Source organism: Vombatus ursinus, unplaced genomic scaffold, assembly GCF_900497805.2.
Source record: "Vombatus ursinus unplaced genomic scaffold, bare-nosed wombat genome assembly UNPS02012082.1, whole genome shotgun sequence".
NCBI lineage: Eukaryota > Metazoa > Chordata > Mammalia > Diprotodontia > Vombatidae > Vombatus > Vombatus ursinus.
Window position 1 is genome coordinate 445,232 of NW_020951860.1, and position 23,005 is coordinate 468,236.

At 36.4% G+C, this 23,005-nt stretch overlaps 1 protein-coding gene across 2 annotated transcripts in view; it reads right to left on the minus strand.

Moving 5' to 3' along the window:
* Positions 1-570: 570 nt before the first annotated feature.
* KDM5A (lysine demethylase 5A) overlaps positions 571-23,005 on the minus strand; it is a 97,810-nt gene continuing 75,375 nt past the window's right edge. Inside the window, exons 23-28 of one of the 2 annotated variants that reach the window (XM_027857286.1) lie at positions 21,964-22,515; positions 20,746-20,889; positions 14,416-14,575; positions 12,332-12,552; positions 10,504-10,914; positions 571-4,569 (exon numbers count right to left, since the gene is read on the minus strand). In XM_027857286.1, coding sequence (XP_027713087.1) covers positions 4,363-4,569; positions 10,504-10,914; positions 12,332-12,552; positions 14,416-14,575; positions 20,746-20,889; positions 21,964-22,515 — 1,695 coding nt within the window. In that variant the 3' untranslated portion in view covers positions 571-4,362. Of the gene's footprint in view, positions 4,594-10,503; positions 10,915-12,331; positions 12,553-14,415; positions 14,576-20,745; positions 20,890-21,963; positions 22,516-23,005 lie in introns of both variants that reach the window. The other variant, XM_027857285.1, reaches the window with a different exon arrangement.

A 23,005-nucleotide genomic window follows, 5' to 3' on the forward strand; every position in this document is an offset into this window, starting at 1 on the left:
TTTTGGTCTGAACCTGATTTCAAATAGGTGTAAGGAATTCCCTGTTCAAGGAAACTTTCATTCACTGATGCAAATCAGAAACTAAAATATAGTTTTAGAAAGTTGCCTGAGGCACTAAGTTATCATTTGCTCCCAGTAAAATAGCTAGTATGTGTCAAAGGCAGGACATGAATTCAGGACTCACTCTAAGCCTGGCCCTATGTCCATTATACCACACTACCTCCAAACATAAGAGATACTATAATTCTTGGTTATAATTTTTCATTTCTATTTTCTTTACCAACATTTTTTTTCCTGGACTTGTAATTTCGTCAGTGTGAGGAACCCAAAATATGAAATCTCTTCCCACTCATCTGAGACATAATAATTACCTTGTAAATGAAGGTTATGTGACTTGCCCACAGTCATACCGCTAGTAACATGTTAGAGGCAGAACTTGAACGCAGATCTTCCCGACTCTAAAATCAGCCCTGTAATCCCTACTCCACAGTGCATTTCATCACCAATAAAAAAACAAAGGCAAAATCCAGGACAAGGTTAAATATAACAATACCCATCCTTCCTTTCTAATACCAAACTGTAAGCTCCCACCTAGAAAGGACTTTTATTTTTGTAGCCATTGCCTACTACATTGTCTTTGAAGGGGTGATTAAAAATGTTTGTTGAATCGAAATAGAACAAAAAACATCAAACAGTAGAGAATAAATCAAACCAATGATTTTTCTTGTCAATCTGGCAGTCAAGGAAACTTGCAACAGCAAGTTTCTAAATATGTCAAGAGTTGACATAAGTTTTTTAACAGTTTCACTTTTAACACAACGTTCAGCTTTCAAACTTTGATTTTCACCAACCCTCTAAAAAAAAAGTAGGTAATCAATCATCTTCCCTGGGAATGTAATTCCTAAGTTTCTTTTCCTTGTTTCTCAAAATAAAGGTTCGAGATCTGGGAGCAAATCTCCTTCTTCTGAACTCCAGGTATCCCTTTATACCTCTTACTGTACTTTCACCTTCTATCCTGTACTAACAAGCAGATATTTCTCATCTCAATAACTAAACTATAAGGTCCATGAACTCTCTTAGCCTTGCATATGGTAGGTCTTCAATAATGTTTGTTGAATGAATGAGATCTTGACCAATTTCAAGTATGAGCTGATTCACTCACTTATTTCTTGTTTAGGATACTAACTTATAGAAGTATCCTTTCAATGTACTGTTTTGCATCTAAATTCTAAAGAGTATACGAACAGAACATTTTGTAGTACTAAAACAAGTAAGAACAGAACTGAAGCAATAGCTAAAATCTTCTTGTCAATCTGACAGGTCCATTAACCTCCAGTGTGTTTTTTTTTAACTGTTATTTTCATTTTTTAACTTTTTTTTCATCACTTTCCATAACCTTCATCAAAATGGTTTGCAATGACATCTGCCTTTGAAAAGCAATAAACATGCAAAAGCTCAACTATGATGAACTGCCATTTTCTGTTGGCAACCACTTAAAAACCAAGCTTTGATACCAAACTATCTATAGTGCTGAGGAATGAAGCTGTAATATCAGTGAGTAGTTTCTTTTTTAAAATTATGCTTTATAAAAATACAGACATTTTTTAGCTTTCAATTCCTTTACACCTCCCAAAAATTGCAGTTTGGTATGTTAACATTCATTTTTATCCTTACTTTTTGCTTCCCAATCCTGGAGGCCCAATCTGTAATATAATTAAGCCAAACTCTCAGATTTTACTTGAGTGATAACCTCATAGTTCTAAATGAAGGAATATAATTTTTTTTTTAAATATCAAATGATGTCTATGTTAGCCTTTTAGCAGGGAACTATACATTGGTGGAGGCTAGTTTGTTTCTTGTGAGTTTTCTGGGGGAAATCCCCCAACACATACACACCTACGGACAGAAATCACACTCCAGATAGCCACGCTTGTTGACCCACCACTTTAAAGGGCACAAAACTTCAACAAGTACTATAGCAGACATTTTTATAGCCTGCTCCAAAGAGCTGAATTCTAGAGAGCAGCACAAGAGAAATCAGAGCAAATTTGCATCCCTAAGCAGCCACTGTCCAACCTGGAGACATCAATAATCACAGGAATTTTTTGTTTTATACATAGAGGGCCACTGATAGGACTTCTCTCATATTCTCAATTCTCAGAATTATTTTCTATTCCTGTATTCATTATCTTCAATTAATCATAAGATATTTTATTTATTCCTTCTATAGCCTATATTGACAGAAGGGAACAAAACTGATACAGCTCATGTATGAACTAACTGTAAAATATCCACATATGTTGATGATTATTAAATTCATAATAAAGAAATATTTTAAAAATAAAATGTTCATCTATCAAATCTTGACCCACAACTATATTTTCCTTATTTGGGAATTGAAAAAACCTCAAAATATGAACCATTAATTCACAAGAATAAAAAATGATAGCATTAAGGAGAAAAATGACTAGGAAAGAAGGCATGCAATGGAAAATGTCATGGAGACCAGATTTTATAAAATTAGTTTTATGTCATCTTATATGGACTCAAATGATAATTGGACAGTAGGAGCCACTAGTTTCCTATTAAACAGAATGAGGCAAAATAGAGAGGAGTAGTTCGTAAGGTCTTTTCAAGATACTGTTGAGTTCAACTGCTAAAACGTAATATATCAGTATTTTTAGGACACAGAGAAGAGACGCAGAACAGTCAAAGACAAAACACTATTTTTAGTAAGAATTTTTTTTTGTTTTGTTAAATCTCAGCTCATCTTCTATGTAGACTCTGCTCTACAACTCACCTATCATCTGTACAAGAAGTGAAAACACAGTGGGAGGGAAGAGAATACAGCACCCTGGCCAGCTTCAGACATTCACATACAAAAACAGCATAGACTAAAGTGAAACCAGCACTTCCCCAAAGACAGGGACAAATCCCAACATATGAAGAAAATGCAATTACCTATTTGAACACAGGCAAGATGATGGAAGGTCTAGTTAGCCTAGTTTGGGAAAAGGTGACTGCTTACTCCTTGTACTACAAGGAAGGAATGAAGGTCCTTTTTAAAAAGCAAAAAGCAAAAACAAAAAACAAGCCCCCAAATGGGTTTTTGATGGTGGAAAACTGTATGTATGCTGCTGGTAATAGTGGTAAATATATATTTATATATGTATATTAAAAAAAGGAAAAATAATCTATTTATAGAACAGTCAGTAGTCAGAGACATTTAGAAAAAAGTAAAAACAAGTTCTTTTCTTTAAAAATGGATTGACTAAAATGACCTCATCACCTAGAGGTACCATAATCCTACATCTTCTGATGAAGCCAGGGCATGACTCAGAATCATCTGTTGCTGCTTCTAGGCCAGAATCTGAAATAGCCAGTGTTTAGAATGGTAGATTATGGGTCAGGACTACAAGGTGAGCAGTTACATGGTGGTCTTGCTTATGATCATGCCTAAAGCCTGGTGATGACAGGAATACTTGTAAAAGGATGTTATGCCAAAAGCATGCACCACTGTGGCTCTGCAAGACAACCCATCTGGCCTTTTTTCTTTTTCTTTGTGCAGAATCCTGGGTCCATGTAGTTGTTCCTTTCCAATACGTAGGCCCAGGATACTGGGAATCCTCAAAGCCAGTCTCTATAAGAGAAGCTGTTGCTCTTGGAGGAAATAAGAAACGCTCTTCTTTCCAAGATCCAGCCTAACCAAACATCTGAATTGAGATGGTATTCTCCACATTCGGTGGTCTGCCCCAGCTGAAGGAAAGCTCCAGGTTTTCTTTTTTGGTACAAACAAGCACTAGGAACTGACGTTTGCAATATGCTGCTTTTCCACCTGACTTCTAACAGAACCTGCAGATCTGCCCTCCCTTCAATAGCTGTAGAATATTAAATGCTTAGAAATAGTGGAAGGGGACTAAGGTATTCTGACTATCTTGCTGTCCCATTCAGGCAGGCCCAAGGCACTCTGGTTCCATACATGCCTACAAATAGTGCTGCCATTAAGTTGCGAATCTCTAGCTAATGCCTACAGGCCCCAAGCCAGCTCCACACCCCAGCTATATAAGCCACCCTACTGCTCAATCAAGTCTCTGAACACAATGCAGGACACCACACTCACGAGAAACACTTCAGTTAAGATAACGGCTGGAATACCAAAGAAGACATCTCTGCATAGATGGGCTGGTACAGTATGTGGCTCACACAGTCCCACTGCATAGAAAAAGCGAGGAGGGCTTTCTCTGCTGTAGGCCATTCGTCTTTGGAAGCAACAACTCTGAGCAGATCCAAACCACCCTCCCTTGATGAAAAGGGTCTCAGTGTGGTCCATTTCCCTCATGTTCTAAACTAACCAAGCTTCTGCTAGCTGGCCTCCTTCAGTCCCTCCACTGGAAGCTTGTAGCTCATTATGAAAGAAGGAGGTTGTGCCTGTCCTGGGCTACTTGGCCCCTGCTTCTTTGCACAGTTTATACAGATGTAATCTTCATTTTCTGCCATTTCTGGAGAAACACCCACACAGACTTGATGAAACCACTCATCGCAGCCACCATCACACTGTACCCAGTCTACCTGTAGGAGATAAGATTGAGAGGGCTTTAGGACAGTTAGCTATCCCTAGGGTGAAAGTAAAGTCAAGGCAAAATAAATTAACAGCTTACTTTTTACATAACTACTGTTTTGTAAGTATTTCAGTATTATTTACATCCACTACCTCATTTTAACCTCACAACAATTCTGTGAGGTAAGTGGGACAAGCACTATCCCCGCTTTTCAGATAAAGAAGCTGAGGTTTAGAAAGATTAACTAGCTTGCCCAAGATCGTGTGATTAGTAAATGGCAGTCAGAACTTGAACCCAGATCTTCTGACTCCCAAGTTCACTACTATGATTTATTCACTATACCAATGGTTCCCAACCTATAGGGCAAGAATGTCTGAGAAACTACAGACATTGCAAAGACTTCAAAAATCCATATGTGCGCCAATGTGACTTCTATCTTCATTCAACTCCATAAAGATACATAGCGGAACTCTCTCTCTCTCTCTCTCTCTCTCTCTCTCTCTCACACACACACACACACACACACACACACACACATGTATGTATGTATATGTGTGTATATGTATATATGTTCCAAATGTACTGCAATTTTTCCAAATGTACATATTTCGCAAATTTATAATAAAATACAAATTTATTTTAAAAGCATTGCTGAATTAACAGTAGATTTCTATAGATGTCAATTTTTTCTTATTCAGTAATAACAGTGCAACTACTATCATATGGGGCATCTGCGAAATTTCTGACATTAAAAAGTGTCCTTTATTCCCAAAAGTGAAGAACCATTCCATAATACTAAGCTACCTCTCAAAAGAAAAGCTGTTCAGGTTATGCTGGCGGAAAATGCCCACTGCCAAGACAATTTCTATTTCTTCTTTACAAAAGGGGGTGGGGGGAAGCTAGGCAGTTATCTGAAAGTTAGCTGTACTAATAAAATTGGAATAATTCTCAAGTGGTTTTGTTTCTCCATGAATATCTGTCATCAGAACCCAGTTGATACATTCTGGCAGATCTTCACCTGCCAATCTCTCATAGTACTCACTGAGCACTAAGGTAGCATTATGGTTCTGTCTTGCAGATCTCAACCCAAATCCACAAAATTTCTGTGTTTGTCAGACCCAGTATCTGTCAGTCTAACAGGAACATCAACATCACTTTACTTTTGTTCCCAACCCCTGGTGGCTTACTCCCAGATCACATGCTTCTCAAGTTTACTAATCTAATCAGGGCTATTGCCCCAGACTATCTTTTAGAAGAAAGACTACAGTAGTCATTGTTGCCACAAATATTAATTGCTTTTATAGTGCCTTCCCAAATGAAATTCATTCCTTGTTCTCTGTAAGAAGTCTGGCTTTTGAACTCAAACTGTGCAGCACAAAGAATAAGTAATTAGAATGTACCTATCCCAGCAATAACGTACTAAAGCCAGAGAAGGGAGTTAATCACTTCTATGCATCAAAGGAAAAATAAAGACACTTGTAGATGTATGTGATTTAAGAAGCTGTTAATTGGATAGTAGATACAAAAAGGACACTCAGGAGGAGTATGTTGGCTACTTTGGAACATAAGAACAGTTACTCTAATTAGAGGGATGAACTTTTATTTCTCTGGGCAACTTGAATATGACATTATTATCCTTTTTATGAGCTAACCCACAGACCTTTTCTCTAACTCTCTTAACTTACAACAGTCACCACTCGCTGCTTGCCCAAATGTCAAATCAGTTATCAATTACCTACATTTCCATGTCCTGAACTTTTCCTGACATCTTATCCTTCACTATTATATAACCACTGGGCCCCAGTTTCCTCAGGATCATACATACACACGTACGGATTTATCTTTCTCTCAGCCAAGAGCAAGAAGGAGACAAGCTCAGTTCTCCTTTTTTACCCTGGTAACTAGCTAGATATCCCTTCCCAAAGTTAGGATCTCTTACGACCTTTGTAAAGAATAAGGTTTCCCTTGAAGCACAACTATGTTGGTTATAAAGAAAAATTATACGTTATATGCCAACTTATATCAATAAATTCTTAATCTTGTTTCTCTGAAATTTGACATATTTTGCTCTATCATCATCAACTTGGACTCCTTTTTAAAAAAAAAAATTCAAAAAGGAGGCCCATGATTACTCAGAAGTTAAAAGGTTGAGAAGTTAATTAATACTGTAGAAGACTAATAAAATTCAGTGGGAGAAGCAGATGCCTAACAAACTCAAGAGTAATGTTTCAAATTTCACTTTAGTCACTCAGTCATTAGATGTTACTTTGTTGTTCATTGTTTCTGGTGGAATAAGAACATTTTTTACTTTACAGAGGCACTTAACAGTAATAAAAATAAAGAACTCTAAAATGTGAGTTGCTCAAACATTAATCAATAATGATGAAAAAGAAATGTTCAACTTACAGCACAAAGCTATTTCAAATGGGAGAGGGGGAACAACATACGAGAGAAAGCAACATGGTAAATAACATGTCACTCTTTCATATTTTTAATCCAGGGAACAGTAAGAAATTTAAACCTTCTAGAGAATATAATGAATAAATATGCCTGGAAATGGATAAAAACTTCAATAGTATCTAAAGTTTCTTCTGATGCTAAGGAAGCATCATATAAATTTATCAAGTTTTAATGTCTCAAAGATTCTTCCTCTATATATTTCAAATTCTCACCATTACCTAATGAAAATGTCATTATATAATTGCTCTACCTAAGCCTTAGAAGTGAGATATTGGAATGATCTCATCACAAGTACCTGAAATGTCTTTATTACCACTGAATTTGAAATGTCCTAAAATTAATAGTCATTTAATGCCATAAGTAATAAATGCAACCAAATCAGTTACTAAAATTTTCAATCAAAAAGTCTTATTTTCTCTATACATTTTTGAAAACTTTATTATCATCATTTGTTGTTTTTTTTTTTTAATTTAGAGCTTCTAATAAAAGGAAACAGAAGATCTCACTACTAGGAGTATATATTCTAAGCTTACTGACAGCAAGAAAAGACGACTGTGTACAAAAACATTCACAGTGGTATCATTTGTAGTAACAAATTCTGGAAACAAAGTATGTGCCCAGCAATTGGAATAGTTGAGAGAATTCTGACACATGAATGTAATGGTATACTATGGTGCCATGTGGAATGATGAATGGGTGAATTCACTTAAAAAAAACAAACAAGCCATGGATATACCCTTTGACCCAGCAACACCACTACTGGGTCTGTTTCCCAAGGTGATCAGGGAAAAAAGAAAATTTATATGTCCTAAAATATTTGTAACAGTTCTCTTTGTGGTGGCAAAGAACTAGAAATTGAGAGGATGCCCATCTATTGGGCAAAACAAGTTGTCATATATGATTATGATGGAATACTACTGCACTGTAAGAAATGCAACCAGAAAAGCTGGTTGATTTTAGAAAAACATGGGAAGACTTGCATGAAATAATGAAAAGTGAGCAAAAACAAGAGAATGTTCCATACGGTAACAGCAATGTTGTTCAAAGAATTGTGAACAACCAAATAATTCTGAGTACTATAAATATTCAAATCAACCATAAAGATCTATAAAGGAAGATGTTATCCACCTCCAAAAAAAGAACTGATAAATAGAAGTAAGCACAGTATGGTTTTACATACATTTATAAATTTGTGTCAAATGGTAGCCTTCTCTAATGTGGGGTGGGGAGGGATCCCTGGGAGACAGATTGGAACTTAAAATGTAACCAAAAAAAATTAAGTTAAACAAAAACAAAGCAAAACAAAACAAAACAAAAAAGCATGGAAAGACATGTATAAAGTTACACAAAGAAAACAGCTAAAAACAACATACAAAATAACTACAACAGTATAAATAATGCCAACATGCAGAGATAACTAAAACTCGATCAACTACAACAGCTAATGTTAGTACTATACTGGCCAAATTAAAGGACACATCCCTTCTTTCTGTTAAATAATAATTAAACTTTTTTCTCAGGGAATGTACTTCCTAAGTGTGTTTACTTGAGATTTTTTGTGTCAAAATGTCAAGAAATTTATAAACATAAATAAAATAAGAGTTGGGGTCATGCCAGAGACTGAAAATGAATGACAAAGGTAGAGTTAGTATTTCCTATTTTATGTTCATCGACTCTAAGACCATAGCAGATTAATGAAGATGTATAGTCTCTGGCTTTGATAAAATCTATAAACCTCCCCTAGGCTCCAGGGTTTCCAGGATTTAAGCAAGGGGTTGAAAAAGATAACATTTCATTTAGACTCCATAGGTTAAACAATACACATTAAGCTCGGAATCTGGCAGAAGGCAGAACCAAGTAAACAATTTTTCAGTCCCACTCCCCCACCTCAGTGTCAGCCCACTAAAAAGCACAATTTTCTAAAGTAGCTAGCTCAGTATTCTTATGGTTCCTGATAAAAGATTTGGTTCTAACGTTCACATAACACATCACAGCAAGACAGGACAAGCACAGAATCACACAGTGAGAGTTGGACGGGATCTCAGAGGTTAACTAGCTGAACCCATACCTCAAAAGAAAGCCCCTCTATAGCATCCCTAACAAATGATCACCTTGCTTTCACTTAACAAAAAGGGGGAACTACTCCCAAGGCAGTCCATTCTACTTTTCAACAACTCTAATCATTAACAAGCAAGGCTTGATGCATATATGTGATGCATAATGCTACAATCTTTTTGGAAAATAATCTGATAGAGCACTAAAACTTCAATTTTCTTAAATGTATTTCTTAATTTATATCATAACTTTTGATTCAACAATCCTATTATTATCCTATGCCCTAACAGTATTAGTAAAAAGGAAAAAAGCTAAGCTAGCTATTCAAAGATATTTATAATAGTATCATTTGTACCTTTAAAAACACCAGAAATCAACTTACAGTATGACATACCAGAATGAGCACCAGATTTGAGGTCCAAGAACCTGAGGCTGAATCTTGGTCCTGCTACTGTCTACCTAAGTGGCTTGGGAAAGTTAACTTACCTTTCTGGTTCTGTTTCCTCATTTGTAAATTAAGTGGTTGCATTCAGTCATCTCTAAAGTTCCTTCCAGCTCTAAATTCTATGATCCTACAATCCTAAATGTACAATTTGGGAGTGACTAAACAAATTATACTAAATTAATGTAATGAAATAATACACTGCAATTGAAAACAACAGCCAAGGGGTCAACATGGTATAGTGGAAAGAATGCTGGCTCTAGACTCATAAGACCTTGGTTCTAATCCCACCTCTGATCCTCTGTGACTGGGGGTGAGTCACTTTAACCTCTCTGGGTTTCCTTATCTGTAAAATCAGGGAGTTGAATCAGGGGGCTCCAGCTCTAGATTTACAATCCTACAAACAATCATGAGAAATACAAAGACGTACGACGTGGAGAACATAGGAACAAACTATCAGCACACACATTTATGACAACTATAAAGAAGGAAAAACAAACATAAATACTGGGTGAAGATGGACAATACAGAAGGGAATACAGGGAGGAATGGATAGGTGTGTTATAGATACCTTTATGCTAAAGACTTTTTAAAAATTCTGAATGTAAAATTCTGAATGTTAAGAGTAAATTTAATTGGCTTTGTAATTAAAGCTGCATTCATGATGAATTATGAAGTAAACACGTGCATGCTAACAGTTGTATTGCTGCTCCTTGCATCTGCCTATGTTCATCAACATATTCTAGTTTTGCTTTATTTTAATGAGTGACTTTCCTACTGGACGTTATCCCAGTGGCCTAGGTGCCTCACGATTTACCAGGGTTTATAAAAAATGCAGAAAGCAAATTATTTCAAAGGCCAATTTGGGCTGCACCAAGAACAGACTGTCATGTTACATCTATACTCTCATAAGCTGTTAGCTTTTGGAAGTCAAAATCCTTCTTCCTCTCTTACACCTGGTTCAGGGAGGGATGAGCTAGGATTTACCTTGTCCTTACAAGGCCTCTGGCAGTTCTGTGCTGCACAAACTGCATTCTCATCATCGGACTCCTCTGCTCCTGACCAATCATACTTTGAAGGGATGTCCAGCACCTTCTTCTCCCTCTTCTTCTCAGTATTTTCCTTTACAAGTTCAACCTTGGCTGCAGCAGCCTTCTCCCTCTTTTTCTTCCTTTCCTCTTCCTTTGCCAGTTTCTTGGCCAATTTGTTCAACTCCTTTGACTTGTCTACACTCATCTTCAACTTCTTCTTTTTTGGTTTGTCCAGTTTCTTCAGTTCCTTGGACCTCTGCTTCCCTTCTCCAAAGAGCTGCTCAACTTTTTCCAGTTTCCGCTTTCGCTTCTTCTCAGAAGAGTCCTTTCCTTTTATTCTCAATGGTTTCTCTTCCATACTGTCATCCTTTAGGGAGATAAAATTAGAAATTTCATAAAACTCAGGAGCTTTAAAATTATTTCCACAATGTGGAACAATAAAAAAAGCAATTAGGAATTGTGAATGAAAATTGACAAGAACTAGGGGCAGCTAGGTGGCGCAGTGGATAGAGCACTGGAGTGCCACTGAGTTCAAATCTGACCTCAGACACTTCACACTCACTAGCTGTGTGACCCTGGGCAAGTCACTTAACCCCATTGCCTAGCAAAATACAAAGAAAAAAAAGAAAAAATAAAATCAGCAAGAACTAAACAGGGGCAGCTAGGTGGCGCAGCAGATACAGCACCGGCCTTGAATTCAGGAGGACCTAAGTTCAAATTTGGCCTCAGACCAAACACTTGACACTTACTAGCTGTGTGACCCTGGGCAAGTCACTTAACCCTAACTGCCTTAAAAAAAAAACTAAACAATAAAACATGCCTCTTTCCGAGTTTTTAGGCTTCCTAAAGAAAAGAAACTAAAAATTAAAAAAAAAAAGATGAGCCCAAATGCATTCACAAGCAAATTCAAAAAAACTTAAAGAAGTAACTCCAAATTACATATATGTTTTCTCAAAACACAGCAAGATAAGTAGGCTACCTAATTCCCTCTATGAGGCAAATATGATATTGATCCATAAACTGTCCAAAGACATAGCTAAAAAAGAAAACTATAGACCAATATAATTAATGAATGAAAAGCAGGCAAAATAGGGGAAAACATGAAATAAGATTAATAATCATTTAAGAAGTTACAAAAAGGAAATTTGGGATGGTAAAGTAATACTTACAGAGTGAAGTTTTGAAAAACTAATGAAAGGAACTTGAAAACTGGACTGGACCTAATTTAAGGGTTATGTTGACCCAATTTCTAAGCTATATATATACAAAAGTTATAGTACAGTTTCCAAAGAATGGCAGCTGTAATGTTCCACTCCTGATAAAAGTTTCTCTCTTCTTTCTCTCTCTTCCCATTCCCTTCAATCTTGCTTCTTCTCCTATATATGTTACTACTTTATTTTACCACTACCTCTGCCTATGTTTTATGCCTTCTAACAGTTACTCTTAGCAAAGCTTGGTAATGTGGTATAGTAAGTGTCAGACTTGAGTCAGGAAGACAAGTTCATATTCCTCTTCTGACACTTAACAGCCATGGGCAAGTCATTTAAATCTCTTTAAGCCTTAGTGTCCTCATTTGCAAGATGAGAATTGTAATACCTTTAGTACCTGCACTGCACAAGGACTCGGTGAAGTTTAAAAGAGATTATTTAAATGTATATAAAGCACTCTGCAAACCTTCAAGTGCCACATGAATGTTAGTTATTATGGCTTTAGCTCCACTGGCAATACTCAGGATTAATGGGAGGGTTAATATTCTACTCTAAAAGTAAGTTTTAAATCTGTACCTCCATGACATGCAGGAATCTGTCCTCAGAAGGTGGATGTGTGGCCTGTAAGATCCGCCAGATGTGTTGAGTCTCATCCAGAGACACCTCTAGGAGATCACCAACCATCATAAGTTCCTCTAATTGAGCTTTGGCGCCAGCTGATAACTCCAACACTGGAGACTCCAAACTTCGGGGCACCAAAGGACTCTTTCTGGGTTGTTTCCTTGGAGTACTAGAACCTTTGCAAGCAGAGACAATAAGTTAAAAAGTACAAAAAACCATGAGAAACTATAATATTTATGACAAAGTAAATTTTTGCAGTGGAAGTCTTAATCCTGGTAACTGCATTAGATACTACAAATATATCATTATGGATTAATGTAAAAATAAAATATGAAATATATAAAATGACCTTTGCCCCAATACCCTTATTCAAAAGTTCCTTCTATACAAAAATGGATATAAAAAGATACTCAGGATTTTGAAACTATTTCTTTTTCCATAAACAAATACAGAAATCTCTTAATATAGCTTTGCCCTCACCATACTAGGGGATGGAGTTATGCTTCAAAGCAAAGTACTCATCCTCTGAATGAAGGGATAAAAATGTGTGTGTGACCTACTCTATTAGATTTCACTATAGAGATATAAAACTCACTTATATCTCACTGGGGTGTGTCTAAGGTTCAGAATGCTACAATTCCAAGTCAAGAAGAATACAGTAAACCATTTTCATAAGTATACATTAAAGACTAGAAGGCAAATTATTATTGGGTACTACTTTCTTTTCCTTTTCTTTTTTTTTTTTTTTGGCTAGGCAATGGGGTTAAGTGACTTGCCCAGAGTTCCACAATTAGTAAGTGTTAAGTATCTGAGGCAGAATTTGAACTCAGGTCCTCCTGACTCCAGGGTCAGTGCCCTATCCACTGCACCATCTAGCTGCCCCGGGTACTACTTTATATAAACTGTAATTTAAATTGTTACTCTTCTTGTAACAACAGAAAAATGGATCCTGAACCTTCAGAAGAACCTCAGAAATTCTTTCAAATAGTTATCACTGTGTTCCTACAATTTTCCTTACGCAAACTGGAGAAAAGAGAGGAGCCACAGCACACATACCAATTAACTACCAGGCCCATACCTAATTTACAATTAATTACTTAGCCCACAAGATGCAAGGCCTGGTCTATTGTATTGTTTCCTTCAAGTATTTTATCACACAATCTAATGTGATGAAATTTAACAAGATGAAATGTAAAGCTCTAAACTTAGGTTTAAAAAATTCCATAAGAATAGCATCTTATGTGAAAAAGACATGAAGGTTTTAATTGACCCAAAGCTCAATAAGCCAGCATTATCAGCTCATTGATATATATATATCGGGAGGTAGAATTATTCATATCAAGGGAGATCATGGTCTCACTGAGTTCTACACTGATCAGAAAATGTCCAGAACAGTGTTGAGTTCTGAATGGCATATTTTAAGCAGGAGAATTCACAAACTGGAACATGTTCAAAGCAACTAGGATAGTGAAGAGATCTAGAAACTGTCTTATAAAGAAATGAAGAAACTAAGAATGTTTAAATAGAAAGAAAAAAGAGGTTCTGGTATAAGGGATGGAGGCAAGAGATATGAGAGTTGAACTCTATCTTTTAAAAGAAGGCAGTTAGGGGCAGCTAGATGGTGCAGTGGATAGAGCACAGGCCCTGGAATTAGGAGGACCTGAGTTCAAATCTGACCTCAGACACATAATACTTCCTAGCTTTGTGACTTTGTGCAAGTCACTTAACTCCAATTGCCTCACTAAAAATAAATAAATAAATAAAGAGGCCAGTTAGACTTATTCTAAAAAATTCTATAACACTATGAATTACAACTGAAACTTTCAAATTATCTTTCACTAGATTCAAGTGATATGTACCACCACTTCCCAATGATTCAAGGTAGCAGCTTTGACTAGAAATTACAGTTAGTACATTGATCAGCAATCACATGACAATTTATACAGCAAAATTTTGATCAACTTTAATCAACACAATGTCTTTCTCTTTTTGGCTTTAGGCTCATCTCCACCCCACACATATAAACAGAGGATTAATACCTTGAGAACAACTCTTTGAAGCAGACGAATAGGCATGTTCAGCACAGAATGATGGCGCTGTCCACATATGTGTCACCACCTCCTCAGATTTGATGGGGATCTCTTCATCACAAAAGAGATTGGGTTCCAAGCTACTCGAAGACTTTACACTGGCAGTGTCCTGAAGAAGAAACCAAAAGAGTGTTATCATTATACAGTAAGTGAACTTGGCTTACGACTAAATTGTTAAAGGAAGATTTCGGGGCTGTAGCTTCCTGTAGAAAACATCAATAATCTATTACTGCAAATCAAATTTACAGCTTTGTGTAGCACATTGAAAAATAAACATTTTTGGAGAATGCATGGCAAGCTGTATAGTATTAAGTAAAAAGAAAAACAGCAAATCTTCTTCATAAATCTATACAAAAGATCCAGTAGCAAATTACAATTAAGAATACTGATTTTCTACATCTTACAATACAATATTGTTGCTACTTCTGTAACAGATAAAGATATTGTAGAACTTAAAAAGAAATGGTTTCATTTAAAAAAGGAAGTAAAATTCTAGATATAGATTCTCAGGGTAGGGGAGGATGGAGAATTCACAGAGGAAAGGACTGTTCTGCTATTTTCAGAGGCTTTCCAGTTGCTCTTAGCATAGAATCTACCTGTTAATATCAAAATCACATAAAATTTAGCTCTAATTTAAAAAACCCTGAAGTCATACACTTTGCCCCAATCAAGTTATAGTCTACAACACGATGAATGAGAGAGAGAGTTCAGATTATCTTGAATAATCTCAAATTGAACATGCCTGGAAGTTTTTTTTACGAGTCATAACTAGTTATGGAAAAAAAGTACTTGTGAGAAAGGCTTTAAAGGTGATTCTAGAAAACAATGTCCCCAGTTAATACCACCAATGAAGAACATAGAAATAAGAGATAAAGGATCCTCCCCATATGAGAACCTAACTTACAAAAATGTCAAACAAGGGAGAGCACACAACTCCTATCTTATATTCTAGGAGACTCTTATCAGCAACAGGAATTTATTCTCTCTTATTTGATTTTGGCTTTACTGATTTCATTCCCACTCATAGGGGGGAGTTTCTGCTAAACTTTCAAATAAAAGGACAAGGACCAACAAAGAATGATGAAAATGAAGGTGGTGGAGAGTTTAACAGAAATACATAAGTTAAAAAAATACTCTTCTGAGGGAAGACAATTTCAGTCAATCCTATATAAAGACTAAGACAGACAAAGGTGATTAAAAGACCACATTGTACCAATGTGAAAGACATGTTATAAATGCTGATGCACTACTGGTGGGCCCTGTTAAGTGGCCCTTTGTAACTTGATCCAGTAATAACCCTGAGAGTGGAAGAGAATTAAGTATTTATATAGCACCTGCTCTGGATCAGGCACTGTGCTAAGCACGTTACAAATACAAATTATCTCATTTGATCCTTACAACAACCCTGTGAAATAGGTGCTTATTACTACATTTTACAGTTGAGGAAACTGAGACAAACAGAGGTTAAGTGACTTACCCAGGACCACACAGCTAGTAGGTGTCTAAGCCTGTATTTTAACTCAGATCTTCCTGACTCCAGGCCCCAGGTTCTATCCACTGTGCCACCTAGCTGCCCTATAAGCTTCTACTAGGCTTATATCCCTAAAAGATCTAAGACAAAGGAAAAGAATCCAAATGTACAAAAATATTTTTAGCAATACTTTCTGTTTTAGAAAAGAACTGGAAACAAATTAGGGTGCCCAATAATTGGAGAAAGGCTGAACAAATTATGATATATTAATATAACAGAATATTATTGTGCCATAAAGTCATGAAAAGAACAAATTCAGAGAAACTTGGGGGAAACTGTATGGATGATGGGGAGTGAAGACATCAGAACCAGAGGAACAATTTACATATTGACTTCAACACTGAAAAGGACAATAACTTTCAAAGACTTATGAACTCAGGTCAAGACAATGACCAATCATGACTCCAGAAGAATGATGAAGTACACTTACCATCTCTTGACAGAAGTAATGACAATAGATACAGAACGTAACATGTAAACCAATTTGACACTTAACCAACACAACACAAATTTGTTTTGCTTGATTTTATTTATTTGTAACAAGGGACAGCTTATCTTCTCCACAATGCAAGGACCTAAGACAACTCCAAAAGACTCATGATGGAAAATGCTATCCACATCCAGAACTTAGGAGTCTGAATATAGATGGAAGCATACTATTTGCTCTCCTTTTCTTTTCTTTTGTTGTTTTGTTTTGTTTCTTCTTTCTTGAGGTTCCTCCCATTAGGTCTAATTCTTCTTTACATCATGTGAAAATATGTTTAATGTGCATGTATAAGTAGAGCCTATATCCAGTTACAAGCTGTCTTGGGGAGGGGGGAGGAAAAGAAGAGGGAGAAAATTTAAGACTCAAAATCTTATGGAAGTGAATGCTGAAAACTATAAATAAATTAATTATAAAAAAAACCCAAGAAGTCTTGGGGTTAAGTGAGGTGGAATAGGTGACGCAAACCAAAAAAAAAAAAAAGAACATCAATGAAACACATAAAAGAATGCATATGAGAAAGTAGAATGAAACTTAAAAGCGGACAATAAAGATAACTGCATAAAGGCAGACTTACAGTTTCATATACAATCCTTTTTTTCTGTTCTTTGTATATAGAAGTGTTCATCCACAGATAACTTGTCAAGGTCATAATACTGAAAATATCTTTTTTAAAAAGAAAGGTGTATCATGCACACACAGACTTAAAGATCTTCCACACCAACTGATTTAATACTAAGTGGAGTTACAGTCTCAGTTGGAGGCAATACCCTGAAAGTTTATTATCCTCAAATAATGCTTAAGATCCCACCGCGTTGCTCAGGGGGAAGGATAAACATAAAAGAGCCTCCATATTAAAGATATGCCTTCTATTGGGAGGAGCAGTCAGTGGCACCTCCTAGGATTTTGTTGTGGTGCTATTTGTTATTGATCCTCTTCCGAATCAATCATCTTGCACATATGAGCACTTGAAACATGTTTATGATAATATGGCCTGGGCAGTTAGAAATAAAGGGTCAGCAAAATGTCTAAAAATGAGATACCTCTAAATAAGTGGACAGAAGTATCATTAAAGAATGCAAACTTTCAAGAAGAATGCTCCAGTGACAATGGAAGAAAACTGAAGAAACAAAGAAGTCAACATATGACTATATCCATCAGGACTATACTCAAGAAACCAAATTTTGCTAAGTTACACGTTGTGGTAAACAAAGAATCACTGAACTCACTCCTTCCAATCATTTCTGAGTCATCAAAAGGTGCCTATGAGCATAAGTTAAGGTCCTTTAAAGTTTTTTTAAATAAATTTTTATCGATATCTTTTATTTTTACATCATTTACATTTCTCACTGTACTTCCTCCCTTTTCTATTCCCAGAGAGTCACTTGTTATAACAAAGAATAAAAAAGAAAAAAAAAAATGGCTGAACTAAAGCCACTGAGAAAAGTCTAGCATTATCCGTAGCATTTCACATCATAATCCTCCACTTCTTCCAAGAAGGGAGGAATGAACTTTCTCACCTATCTTCTTTGGAGCCATGCTTAGTCACCATAATTTCACAGAATTCAGTCAGTTGTTTTGTTGGAGGTTTTTGCATTTACAATGTAATAGTCATTGTGTAAACTGTTTTCCTGGATCTGCTGACTTCACTTTGCATCAGTTCACTTAAGTCCTTCCCATGCATCTCTGCATTCATCATATTCACTCTTTCTTACAGCAAAGTGATATTCATGAACATTTATGAGTTTTACTATTACAAAAAGTACTACTATAAATATTTTTGTGTATTGGGATAGAGCTTTTCTTTTTGTCATCTGTCATATACCTTAGGGCCTATGCCTAGCAGTGCAATCTACGGACCATGAGCATTTGTGTCAGTTTCTCCATATAATTTCAAATTATTTTACAAAATGGTTAAACTAATTCACAGCTCCAATAAATAGTGCATTATTGTCCCTCTCTTCCTACATAAAGTTAATGGGAAGTGAAGTGAAGTGAAACAAGACACTTATAGAAAACACCATTAATTGGGCAATTTGAGAAATGGCATGACAGTTGTGGTCAGAATTCTGTTTCTGCCCAAACTACTCCAACCTTTTTCTCAAATGAATACAAGGCCCTTTCCTTAAGGGAAAATATCAGACTCAAATCATTATGATAAAGAAATTATAACAACAAAGGAAAAAATCACCAGCTTAATGGCATGGCTTCAGTTTTATAGCCAAATGTTCCAGAGTGAAGAACTGTCAAATGAAACCTTTACTACATAACAAGTGCTCACTCAATTGGCAAATGCCTAATGGGATCAGAATAATAAAGAGCTCAGGGATGCCAGAATCAAAATAAGATTAATCCTGAAGCTCTAAGATTCTTGTCACTATTCTGCCAATATGCTTAACCTTCAAAAGTACTGCTAACTCAATCAAACACAATTGGAGACTTTTTGAAACCTTCCTCCCAAAAACCAGGTAGGAAATTCAGCAAAATGACACCACCCAGAACACAAGAGAGCCTATCCAAGAATCATAAAATCTCAAAGTTAGCAAGACTTCAGATTATCTAATCCAACACATCCCTAAATCAAAACTGAGACAATGCCAATTGATCCATAGCTCAACTGAGCCAAAACTAATCCGTAGCATTAGAGTCACACAATGACCAACTAAGGTTGCCTTTTCAGCTTACTAAACTGCTTTCAAACAAACTTCATCACTACATAGAGTGTCTAGCCACTCTACATCACAGCTGGTGATAGCTGTTTAGCTGCTATAGAACATTACACGATGCCAAGTATGATCCCTTTGGCTCCAGTACTAAAAGATCTTTATCAGGTTTGGTCTAGATGTCAGCTTTTTTTTTCCCTGAATGCCGTTAAACTGGCATATTAGTGAGTGAATGAAAAAGCTCTTATTAAGGACTTAGTACGTGCCAAGCACTATATTAACTCCCTTCCAGAATTTGCTGGTTTTCCCACTATGCAGCAGAAAGGGTCTTTGATTTCCAGCAAGTAACATTCTATTTCCAAAATATATACTAGAGTTTGTGAAGTCCTAAATCATTTAGGGGTTACATTAATCTCTAATCTGTTCACTATGTGTGTCCTTGTCAGCTAAAAGTAAGGTGGATAGATACCCTTGGCAGGCCAAGAAAGCAGGAGTTAGAAACCAAACCAGAACCTGAGAGTTTACTAAAAAGTCGCTCAGACATCTATATCATGAGTCAGAATAATTCCTTTAATGGCATGCTGTTATTAGTACAAGTCTGAGCAATTAAATGAAATGGAATGGCCTGGGAATAGGTCCTATCATTAGTCTTGATTTCTGCGATCATGGTGCTCAGGTTTATTTACAGTTACACTAGAAATCCAACCTTTTTGAAGGCTATTATAATCCACACAACTGAAGGTTCTTTCATGAAGAATTAGAATTCAGGTTTACCTCATGAAAATTGCTTTCTAGCGGACATATTTATAAGGGTATATGATGGTTTTAATTTTACATTTCGAGAGTTTTACTGCAGATGGAATTCACATTCTTAAGACTGAGTGGCACCCACCTGCTCTGCAAGGAAAACAAGAGAGAGTTTAACCAAAAAAAAAAAATTTTGTAGTTCTTTGGCAGGAGCCTCCTAACTACAAAAGTAACAGTATCCTGATTATATGCACAATTGTGAAACAGGCTCATTCTGAACCAGCAAATTTTTCTTTTCAGGCACAGATGCCACTGCTAGTTAAAAAGCTGAAAAACTAGGCAACTTACATTAACAAATAATGGAATACAATTCAGTATAATGCTGACATTCTAAAAGGACCCCCTTACCACCAATATGGTATATGTATATTGATGTCAATATAGTCATTGAAATAATATTTATCTTCCATATATCCTTACTATGGGACTACATATTACCTATCTGTGAAATAATATATAACTTGCATCATGAAAACAGGATCTGAATAAGAGGTTCAAACAAACTGGACAAGATCTCATAATCCTAAGACAAAATAATGGTAAATTGACATCACAAAAGTTTTAAGGAACTAAAACACATGCTTTCCCCAGAGTTTCTAAACATCAAGTATAAGCAACTTTAAAAATTGAGATTTAAAAAAAGACAGAATGACTTTAAACAAAACAAAGAATATAAAACATCTTTTCCATTATAATTGTGGAGTGGACTCAGCTGAGAAAATAATTTTTCACCCTTAACTATTTAATATGTCTAGTTGGTATCCATGTTCAATATGACCTTTCTATTTAATTACCTTCATATCATAGCCATATGTCTCCCGAATATCTTCATCGGAATCTGTCTCTTCATCATCATAGTCCATGGTTTGTCGAGGGGAGGATGACACACTGCTTACCACCCGATTAAAAGCAGACTGCTGGAAACCAGGAAGGTGTCCCTAAATATAAACAATGCCAGGATGAAGAAAGAAAACTTTTGAACATATGCATGGAAATAAACCATATTTAGGGCTAAGGGAATAACCTACGGACAGCTTTAATAGCTAGTGATTACACTCTATGTCTGTGATTATAATGCCAAGCTATACATGAAAGAAATCAATATGATAAAATCTCACTAGAATGAATACTATTATAAAGAACTCTTCATAAAGCTACTTTCAACTCTCAAAATTACATTTAAAATCCTCAAATTCTACAATATGGAAATAGTTTTAGTTTTATAGTCCAAAGTACAAATATTACACTTACATGGTTACAAATTTCTCCAGGAAATAACAAAATCTTTCTCTTTGATTACTATTCATGCAGTAGTCACTAACCAAATTACCTCCTGATAGACATGGGAAGAGAAGGTAGGTGAACTAAATATAAACTAAACTTTCACATTTTGTCCTGCCATAAAATAATAATCTCTCTCTCTCCCCTACTTCCCCCGATCCCTTCCTCTTTCTCTGAAACATCTATCTACCAATGTACGTCAGCACCAACTTTGCAATTTATAGTCTATAAAGTTGCCTATGAGCACTGAGAGGGTGACTGCCTTGCCCAGTATGCATCAGAGGTAGGTTTTGAACCAGTCGTGTTAATGGCCAGAACTCTACCTACTACCCCACACACCTCTCTGAGTAAAGACTCATGCATATACTTCTGTGTCATGAGACTAATCCCGTACTTACTAATTTGTCAGTTAAAGCTACCAATAAGTCTTAAGTCATAGGTATAGTTGTACTGACCACTAAAAGGGTCTTGGTGACATGGGTAACTGAATTATTGACTCACTGACCAGTCATCTGCTTTTTGTAAAGTCTAGTTTGGGTGGATTCAAACCATTGATCTAGGCAAGCAGAAAGATGATTCCATAATTACTTTGTAGTAATTAACAAATCACTGCTTCCTCTCTAGGCTAGATGGTAGAATAAAAATATTATATTTCAGACTTAATTTACCACTGACACAGAGATGAATGCCATCATTTCAATTCAGAAAAAGGATGAACATATTATATTTACCTGTAGGTCAGGGTTGGCTGCTGCTTTCTGGAGTTCTGCACTGATAATCTTTTCAGTTTTCTCTCGGGCAGCCTGCTCCACCATACGCTGGCTTAACACAGAAAGTTTGGCCAGAGCAGATGACAGTTCATCTGTGGCCAGTGCCTGCCTTGCTCTGTCTTGCCAACTCATGGCACGTTCTGTCAGGCATTGGAGGGCTTCTCCTTCAGGCAGTCGCACAGGCAACTTCTGCAGGGATACTAGGAGAGATAGGATGGTCTCTAGGCGGGGCCTTCGGGAGCGCATACAGAGAGGGCACAAAAATTTTACTTCTTTGGCCTGCCAGCTGGATCCCTTTTTCTGGGAGCTTGTTTTGGGAAGGGGTACACAGCTGCTATGGAACCAGTCTTTGCAGAGCTCACACTGAAGCATAAACCCACTTGCTGTCTTGCGGCAGATACAGAATTTCACATCTTCAAACCGATCCACCATGGTGATCTTAGCTAAATTAGCTGCCCTGAGGGAATGCATGGCTTCAATTTCTTTCTGCTCCCGATCTTTGAATACTGCCACCTGTGCAACACAAACATTTTACTGAAAAAAGGAATCACCGTAATACACAGGAGACACAGCAGGGTTGAGCTTAAAGCCCCATTTTTAGCTTCAGAGAAGTCTAGTCATCATTCCATTAAAATCAGTTCAAAATCTACAAATTAGGGGGAGTTTTGCTCCCTGATAACTGACGTGATATCACTGAAAAATGGTTTGAGCTCCTCTTGATGAGGGTCTAAAAAGTAAATCCAGTAACATCATTCAATTTCTACAGAAAGTAGCATGACAAAACCTGATCAATTACAACTATTTTTCCAAAATTGGAATCTGTGTTTCATAAAACAACAATGGATAGAGTACTATGCCTACAGTCAGGAAGATGAGAGTTCAAATCCAGCCTCAGACACTTACTAGCTGTGCAGCACTGGGCAAGTCATTTAACCTCTGTCTACCTCAGTTTCCTCAACTGTAAAATAAGGTTAATAATAATAGCACCTTCCTTGTTATAAGG